Source organism: Cololabis saira, chromosome 2, assembly GCF_033807715.1.
Source record: "Cololabis saira isolate AMF1-May2022 chromosome 2, fColSai1.1, whole genome shotgun sequence".
Classification (NCBI taxonomy): Eukaryota; Metazoa; Chordata; class Actinopteri; order Beloniformes; family Belonidae; genus Cololabis; species Cololabis saira.
Window position 1 is genome coordinate 38,924,303 of NC_084588.1, and position 10,000 is coordinate 38,934,302.

Genomic DNA, 10,000 nt, shown 5'->3' on the forward strand with positions numbered 1-10,000 from the left:
CAAGTCTTGAGTTTTTCTGCATGACAGATGTGGTGAAGTGCATTAAATTCCCTCGGAAAATGTTTCTAAATTCTGTGTTTGAAAAAAAGCTTTTCTTTCTCTCTTTAAAAAAAGAAAATAAATCATTTTTAAAGGTCAATTTTTGTGGGGCAAGCAGGGGCAGAGACACCTGAAGAAATGTTTTTGAGGAAGACTTTTAAGAAAGAAAGAACATAAGAAAGTGCAGGTTGACTTGCTTTAAACCTTTCCCTCACCTGTCTCTTTCTCCTCTCTGCTCCCTCCTTTCCCTCCCGCCTCTCTTCTCTCGCCCGCTCTGCGCTCTTTGTCTGGTCCCTCCTTCTCCACCTGCTCCTCTCCCTCTCTCTAGCTCTCCCTCCTTCTCTCCACCCCTTTCTCCACCCATCCCGGCAGCCATTGGACAATTCTCCACCAATCGGCGCAGAACCGGGACCTGAGGGACTACATATGCAAAATCGCGCTTAATATTCATGAGCAGCTATCGGGGCTTTAAGTCGTTGATTAGGACAGCAGCACAGCTTTCTGTCCCAACTGCCCGGCTGGCTGGCTGTGAGTGTGTCTATAGCCCCCTCTCCCCGGCTCCCACATACACACTGCACACACACTTCTCCCTCACATCCAGCACACACGCAGAGCCGATCAGTGCAGGCAGCGCAGAGCCTGGTAATTGTATTGCTCCCTCCAAGTGGAAGGAAGGACTGAGAGAGAGGAAGACCAGAAAAAAGAAGAGGAGGAGAAAGAGGAAACATATCAGAACTTTACATTTTTCTTTCTTTTTTATGTTTTTTTGTTTTTCCACGGAGGAGGTTGACATGACAATGACCTGGTATCATCAATGGATTCGGTAGGACACCCATTAACCGAGTGTTTTTTAATGCACTCTGAACAAGAGTAGGTAAATTTTACCTTTATTTCTTATCCTTTTCACTCATCATTCAACTTGTCATCACTGTCTTCCACTGTGAGTTATTGTGTGTGTGTGTGTGTGTGTGTGTGTGTGTGTGTGTGTGTGTGAGTGAGAGAAAGTGTCTTGGTATGCTGGTATGCAGCAGAGGTGACCGGAACCATGTTAAGCTTGTTTCTGCTCTCAGGTAGCACGCGATCACTCTGTGTGTGTGTGTGTGTGTGTGTGTGTGTGTGTGTGTGTGTGTGTGTGTGTGTGTGTCTGCAGTATCCGGACAGCAGCTCTTACTTTGTAGGAGCGCAATATCTGTCCCTCCACCTATAAGTGATTCATTCACACACCTCAACACACACATGCACATCAAGAGACACAGTTTCTCGTCCACTTTTCTCTGTTTTGATGAAAACTGTTTTACTTTGAGTAAGATTGTTCTTTGGGCTTAATACCAACTCAGTACCGTGTCTGCAGGTGTTTATGCTTGTGCACTTGCTGTTTAAGTGTATGCTCATCCAAGCAGAGATTCAAGAAGGTAACAGGGCATTAAGGTGAAAGGAATAACGCAGAGACTGGAGGAGAAGGGCCCATAAGTGAGGAGGGAGGAGGATGAGGGAGAGCTTCGCTCTTAAATGCCAGAGGAGGTAGAATTTCAGACGGGCAGCTCAGCGTGTGGCCCCGCACAGGAATTAGAGACAGTTACACACACATTCTCACACACATGCACACACAAACGAGCAAGTACAGCTGACTTGCTCCTTCAGCCAAAGCTTTGCTCCTTTAGGTGTGTGTGAAAGATTGTTCAAAAGGCACATTAACTGATTGGAGCGGCAGGAGCCTTCCGCTGAGAATATTTGTGTAATTACAAAGTTAGGTTAAGTAAGTGTTATATTAACTCTGTTTTGTTTAAAAATTAAAAGCAGAAACCTTTTTTTTCTAGGCAATATGTGTAATTTTTTTCCTGCAGACACTTTTTTTGCATGGTGATTTTTCATTAATGGCAGAGATATTGCCAAATTTCCATTGCCCATAATTAAAGCTAGGATTATAGAGAAAATATTTACAGAAATAAAACACAACCTTTCATTAATTTTATTCTAATTTGGGAAAATAAAAGTAATAAATAAAGGCCAATGACATGAAATGAAAGCCTCAGCTTGAGTGTCTTGGCGGGTGGACAGTCTGAAGTGGAAAACTGAAAGGACGCGAAAGCAGGAGCTGATGGAGGATGGTACACCGAGGCGTTTGGCAAATCTTATCCTGAATCTGTTTCAGAGAAAGGTCACGGTTCTTGTGTGCCGTTAACATGTGTTGTCCCTGTGCGTCCATGTGCCTTTCACATCTTACCTCTACGTGTGTTGAAAAGAGGACATGGAACAGAAAGGCACCGATTCACACCTCCACTTCCCCACTGAAACTGTCTCTTTTTTTTCGGATAATGAATTTCAAACTCGATTTTCTTTCAGTTAATGTATTTTCCACAATTAAAAGTCAACATTTATGGAAAGCAACCTCTTTTATAACTGACATTATTTGAGGGTTTTTCTGAATGGCTGGTATGTTAAATTAACTTTATACTTTAATTCTATTCTCTTTTTTTTATTTTTGAGTAGGGCCGGTTCACAGCAAAATCATCTTTTAGTGTGGCATTTTAAAATGAAGCGAGACTTGAGAATGTCGCTTTCATGCTGCATGTGTCGATAACCTTTGATAACTCGACTGACTGAATGTCCAGTGCAACGCCTGAATTCATCATGCGTCCGACTACAAGGACACAACCCTGCAAACTGAGTCTCAACAGTCTTAGCTTTGCTCTCTCAGCTGCCACACAGCGGGATTTACTTGAAGGCCAGATCAAGTTAAAAAAATTCTCTGTTTTCATTCCATATGAGGCCAGAAAAGTTTTTTTTTTAATTTTCTTACCAGAATATTTTCCATTCATGGCTGAAAGTTTTTAAGCATATGAGGTGTGTTTAGAGGTAAAGCATGAATGCACAAAAGGCACTTTCATGTCCGACAATTGACAGCGGATGCTTCTGCCCCACCTGTGTGTGTTTCGGCGCATGTATGCACGCTGTTGTCGCTCATACATTTTTACAGCACCCTCTGATCCAGTCACCCGTCTTTCTGCTCCCTCATCCATCCATCCGTCCGTCCGTCCATCCGTTCATTCATCCATCCGTGCTCTGTTCTCGTTTTGCTGTTTAGGTTTTGCCTCTTTTGCTTTGAGGCACTGCTTTCTTGCACTAATTAAAATATTAGGGATAATGATGATCATACCGATAATAATAACAACAAGTACCTCTTAAGCTGTTAATATAATTGCATTCCCCTCATGCCACCATATACATACAATTTGCATATCATTAAAATATATTTCCTACATTGACTGTAGTCAGTTTGGGTTTTTTTTGTCAGAGGGTGTGAACAATGTAAAACGGACTTGTAGTTAGAATTGCACAACGGCGGGGCAGATAATTCAGGCGAAGGTTTGCAGAGTGATTATGATAACAGACATAAAGTAAATAATCTCATTCAGAACTGTTTCTTCTTTAGATTTTTTTTATTATTATTATTCATTACCTGAAAATACAATGCCATTAATGTGTGTGAGTAAAAAAAAAAAAATTCTGCATTTAATCAAAATCTCATTGAATGCAACTTAGAGTGCATATTTTTGCTCCGTCAGTGGTGCTCTTTACGAACATTATACTTTGATCAGATTAAATTCTTTGCATGCAAAAAACAACAATTGCATTGCAGCAATGTTTAGTCACAGTGTTGGTGGATAAACTAAACACCACGCTTATATTTTACTGGTGCAAGTCAACCCTATTTTGTTTGAAGAAACATGTTTAAAAAAAAAACATGACGTTATAAAATTCATAACAACATGATTCGTTTTTTTAAATTCTCACTGACAAAAATTTCACTTGAAGGCCGACTGATCTGCTTAAGCTTCAGTTATCAGCGAGCGCTGCAATTTTCTTTTACGTCTTTTCCTTTCTCCTTTTTTTTTCCTAAACTGTGATGAAAAGATCAACATTTATGGAATTAATCCAAAAGAAAAGAAAGTACGGCATGGCTTTAATCACTGGGCCTTTTTCTTTTTGTCAGCCTCTTGTGAACTCATCTTTTTTCAGGCCAGAAAGCTGTAGAGACAGAGAGGTAAAGCTGACTGGAGGGAGGGACGGGGGACAGGAGGGTGGGGGGGGGGGGGGGACCAAAGAGGAATTGCGTAAATTAAAATCCTTTTAATCTCCTTATAAAATCATTTACTTAATTCATCTGTCAAAGCATGTCAATATGTGCTGCAGTGATTTGCTGGCCGTGCGTGTCTGTCTTTGAGTGTCTGAGCGTGTGTGCGCGCATTTGCATCTGTTTGTTGTCCTGCTCGGGTTTGTGTCTGCCTGCCCACATTTTGTGTGCGCGCGACCTATTGACGGCCTGCATGAGGAGGTGTCCACCTTCTTTTTGTGCGCCTCCTTGCCTCCATGTCTGCCTGTCTCTGTGGAATTTATTGTTCGCCAGTTTTTGCATTGTACAACCCTGCAGAGACACTCACTCTCTCTCACACACACACCAACACACACACACACGCGTAAAGACGCACTCACGCTGAAGGCAGCCAGGTCCGGGCATTCCAGTGGTAATTTCGTCCCGTGAAGAGAAAGATGTAAGGAGAGACAGACAGAGCGCGAGGTGCGAAGGGAAGGAAAGAAGGGAGGGAGGGAGGGGGGTTTGCTTTTGTCTGACACCAGCATTCAGGAGGTCCGCCGGACACACGCGTATGCATGACCGCACACACATGTACGGAAGCACACACCGTCACTCGCACACAGCGGAAAGCACATTGTTTCCAGTTTTACAGATAAAAAAGTAACCAAACATCCACACACACATACACAAAAAAACACACACACACGTCCCACATCTGTATACAAAGCCACAGGGAGATAAGAGAGCAAAATGAGATGAACCTTGATGATGTGCATATCTCTGATTTATGTCCAATCCATCAGTGCTCTGAGTGTGTGAGAGTATGTCATGGGTCAGCACAGGCCTTTATGTGTTGAAAGAGCAGTAAGAGAGACTTTACCAGCTGTGACACACACACACACACACTGACTGCAATTAGCCATTACGCCACACTGGCCGTGAAGCAGTGCGTGTGTGTGTGTGTACTTGTGATTGAATGCCAAAGCACTGATTGAAAGAAGAGAGAGAACGTGATATATGGTGAGCAGCAATGCTGCTCATCTCTTCTCCTTCCCCCCATCCTTTTCCCCGCGCTGCTCATCCGCTCGTTCCCCGTGTTCCATCATCCATACATCTCCGTCAACCATACATCAAAATGTGCATTCAATTATTATTGCTATTATCACAATCTATCAAATCCTTTCTGTTTCCTCTGAGAATTACTTTTTACACCACTGCGCGTGGACTTTTGTGTCTCAACTCCACTGCTATGAAATCTCCGTCTCTCTTTTGGTTACGTCCAGGTCAGATATGCAGATTTACTGATCTGCCGATTTGAGCTTTCGGTAACGAGAGGATGTTTTTTTTTTTTGTTTTTTTTTTTCAAAAAAAAAAGGGGCCTTTTTATAGAGAATGCTGACTTTTATCAATTTGTGTTTTATACAGAATTGCAGCAGTTCAGCGGGATAAGCCGGAGCTGCCCTTTAGATCAGGAGACTCCCATCGTATTGTGCTCAGGGCTTCTAACGCTGCTTCTCACTGCTAACAGAAGGAGACAGGGAGGACTGGGCCACAATCAAACAGATTTAGATAGAGAGGTGTCGCGTGTATTCGCGTGTGTTTAAAAGTGTGTTCGTGACTTTAGAGGAGGATCAAGACAGTGATGCACATTCAAACATCATTTTGTCCATCTTTTTTTGCACAATTTCCGCTGCGCCGTCCGAGGGAAAAGCCTCATAGACTCCCTGGCTGGCTGGGTCTCTCCCGTACATGCCCAGGCTCCGACTATGATTAAATTGTCATTGTTTCGACAAGTGTGGTGGTGGTGGTGGTGAGGGGGGGTCAAAAAGACAAAAAAAAAAAGAAGAGGAATGATTCAGTAGAATGGGTAACTGGGAGAAAGCAAGAAATGAATGACCATGGTGCTTTCCAACTGACAGTGAAATATTCCTCCTCTCATCCTCCCATCATGCTTCATGTGTGTGCCTGATGGGTAGAGAACGACAGGCCTCTCTCCCCCACCCCTCCACTCCGATGCCCACCCATCTACACACATCCTTTAGTCTCTTTTTCTTGCCTGGTTCTGTTGCTCAGGTGTGTTTGCGGCGTCTCCCTTGGTGCTATTTACCAGTGTAACGTAATGTATTTTATAAATGTAGTCTCTTGGCCTGACTATATCCAACATTTAGAACTTTTAGTACTTGATATACAGGACGTTTAAACTATCTACTGCATCAAAAATACAGATCTTCTCAGAATCAGGCAATTATCTTGATGGCAAATGCAAAAAAAAACAAAATATTTTGGCTTATTGCCTCAAAACTTTAATTGAAAAATGTAATTACCTGTTCTCATGTCTTTCACTACGGACAGAATCAATCAAAACTCTGTTCATACAAATTAAACTTTCTGTGCTGGAATGTTTTTCTTTTTTTTCCACATTAAAGCTGCACATCTCAGCTTCAAAATCTCAATAAAAACTCTTATATTGGTTGTAAAGAAGTCCTCAAAGTGAATAACCGAATAAAAAGTTTTTTCTTTTTTTTTTGTCTTCATATATTTTAATTAACAAGCCACAATCAAGAAATTTCCATCACAACTGCAAAGAAGATTTTATATATATATATATACAATTTTTTTTGTACGATATTTTTCTTCATCAAAAATAATGCAACATCAATAGGAGCAATGTTATAGTTAAACATTTTACACAATAATGATACTCATTAAAATTATAAAGTAGTAGAAACACTTCTTGCCCTCTGGAGCACCGTGCTCCGTGCAATTGGTGCGCTCTTTTCTTCACCTCCACTGATAATTCATTTTCCCTTTATCGCCGTCTTCCCTCACCATTCACCCCCACCCCACCCGCCCCCAGACAACACACACACACACACAGACACACACACACACACACACACACACACACACACACACACACACACACACACACACACACACACACTCCTCCTCTTCCTCTCAACACGCCCCTCCCTTGTGAAGCTGTCACCTTTCTGCACCCGCTCAGTCCCTATTAAGGCCGACAGCCCATCTGCCGCCTGCCTCACTAACAGCTCCCGTCGCTAACACTAAGGTGCACACACATCCACATCCCCTCAGACACACACACGGGGCTGCATCCAACCCCACCTGTGCTGATGAACGTGTAGTCACGCGCCGAGCAACATAGTCACACACATTTGCGTATGAATACGCCCATCCGTGCAGTATTTGTGTTATCTGACGCTCACTTTCATGGGTCCTGAACACACACAAACGTCAACATTCCTGTGTCAATTTCTGTAAGATTTTAGGCCGTACTGAGTCATTACATCGTCATTCGGTGACATACTGATTCCCAACTTTTGAGGCAACTGTATGAAATGTTATCTGTAATAAGAAAAAGTGAAGGGGTGTAGATTGGCCGATGGAGGAAGTAAGATGTCAAATTGCCACGATTTTCAAGGAGGTTAGTAAAAAAAAACATTGAATAATTTTTTTTTTCCTAAGTAAGTAATGTAACACTTTTTTAGATGGGTTGCATGTTTTTTGAGTAGCAGGCTTCTTCTTTTTTTTTTTTTCTTTCACTACGTGCGTGTAGAAGTCCTCTGGAGGCACTCGCTCGTCTTTAACCATCTCAATGCCCAGAACTTTGCCACGCAAGTTCGTCGTTCAGTTATTCATCACCGTTTAATCGTGTGCATGTCAACTATTCAACTGTGTTTGGAGCTATGTTTGTGCTTGTTTAGTGATACACACCGTATATGTGACTGTAAGACATCACACTGCCCTGACTAGAAGGGTAATTAGGTAAGGCAGCTGCGGCTCTCTGTGCGTTTGTGTGTGCGTTGTGGCATTTGCTCCCTTCAGGGATAGGTGCGTTTTGCATTAGCAAGAATGGCAACTGTCTCATCAATCACTGCATCACCATGTCTCTAACACACACACATACACACACACACACACAGACTGTGTTGTGGTCATTCTGTTCACAGATGGGCCAGCAACACATGAGCGAGTCACTGAGCATCAGAGAGACACCCGCGATCTCCCCGCTTTCACACACCCACATATACACACTTGTGCGTTAATGCACAAGTGTGCTGGTGCTGCTTACGTGTACCGATGGGAGCGTGAAATAGGTTAGGTAGAATTATGTGGGTTAATACAGTCTTTTGTTCTTACCTTTTTAGTTTACGCACATACCGTATGTATATATTTCCAATCTCTGATGCATATTTTTGATCTATAGATTGTTGAATCATTCTGACACTTTTACATACATTCTGCTTTTTTGATTTTACTCAAGAAGAAAAGACCATAAAATAAATGTTTTCTTCAGGCTGTTTACAATAAGCATTCAAAATAAAATGAAAGGTAAACACGAGAGTTAATGCCGGGCTTAGATGACTGATGTAAAGATTACTTTTAGCCTAATTTTAGTCCTCGGGAACCAGCAAAAACCTGAAATATATCTGATTGCTTGGTCATAAGTCAGTCTTAAAGCATAAAAACATACAATTTCCTTTTAATCCTTAATAGTTTTAAAGCTTAGATTAAAGAAAAAACCAGACAAAGACATTTGCTTAGTAGATAAAATATAACAGTGATTTATATTATAACCGAATAAACAAAGGTTTTCTTTTGAAAACTGCAGTTTCGACAGTTTGGAGTTCATTTAACAGAGTATATATCACAGCAGGGAGAGGGGGGGATTCAAACTAACACCATCACACGCGCATGGTACTCGATGTACCCTATGACACCAGGACACTCCTAAAAAAAAAAGAAATAAAAAAAAAAGAAACAGAAGTATTAAGTGTTGCCTGTCTATATAGCATTGTGACACTGCAACCAAAGCCAATAAGAGTCTGATGTAGCAGCAGCAGCAGAAAGATATTGATTCCTGCTATTCACCAGAGTGGAACTAAAACCTACATTACACACCCCGGCTTTCTACCACTCAATGCACCAACCCAGCTCGGTGGGTGGACGGAGGAGCGGGTGTCAGACAAGTCATTGGTCTGTCCACCTGTCTGTCTGGCCCACAGTGGGACAACGCCTCACTGGCGGACCCGCACATTAGTGGCTGTGTGGCACGTTGTTTGAAAAGTAAGCAGGTGTCCGTCAGTTTGTGGTACATGCCAACATCCTGCTCTGTTTACTGATACATGTTGCTGCACACAGGAATGTGGTAATACCAGGAAAAATGTAGTTAAAAACCAAAACAAAGAAAAAACAGGGGTGGGGCGTTGTCACATTAATGACAAATATTTTTTTTTGACAAATTAACAAATTCGCCGTACAGATATCAGAAATAAATTATTTTCAAGTAAGAATACTTTCAAAAAAAAGCTACTTCTCTTCTGCATTCTCACTTTTTTGAAAAGATTGGCTTTTTACAAATAGTGCTCTGATGTTTGTTCTCCAATCCGAACAGTTTTTCTTTTTCTTTTACTTTCCTATATATCCTGTAGGCCAGGTCTATTCTCCCTCGATAGTTTTGTTTAAAAGTAGGGCACAAAGTCGATTTCATTACAAGCCTCGCCTTCTTTTTATCTCCACCGTTCTCACAAACACTGGCCTTTTTCAGTCCTTCTATGTCAGTAAATGAATAATTTTTTTTAGCAGCGGATGATTTTGATTCTGTTGCCCGTGGTGACCTTATCGCCTCAGCGACAGCTCCCCCCCTGACGTCACTGCCACGTTTGAATGACAGATTGCGGTCCTTCCTCGCGCATTAGCTGTTTTTATTCCCTCATTCTGAAATCCTTTTCCAAGGCCAAACTGGTTAGACCCCTTGACACAAAACACAGCTGGAATGGGTTTTAATTAGCGTCTTGACGCATCTTGTGGTGGGTACGTGCAAATACAAATGAGTGCGAT

At 41.9% G+C, this 10,000-nt stretch overlaps 1 protein-coding gene across 3 annotated transcripts in view; it reads left to right on the forward strand.

Moving 5' to 3' along the window:
• Positions 1-10,000, forward strand: part of esrrga (estrogen-related receptor gamma a) — a 183,170-nt gene that overhangs the window by 107,935 nt on the left and 65,235 nt on the right. The window contains exon 3 of one of the 3 annotated variants that reach the window (XM_061745212.1): positions 368-913. The exons of 1 other annotated variant lie outside the window; for it this stretch is intronic. Coding sequence is in view for 1 of the 2 variants with exons in the window: in XM_061745204.1 (XP_061601188.1) it covers positions 854-909 (56 nt within the window). In the remaining variant the exon portion in view is untranslated. The remainder of the gene's footprint in view (positions 1-367; positions 914-10,000) is intronic. One more of the 3 variants, XM_061745204.1, reaches the window with a different exon arrangement.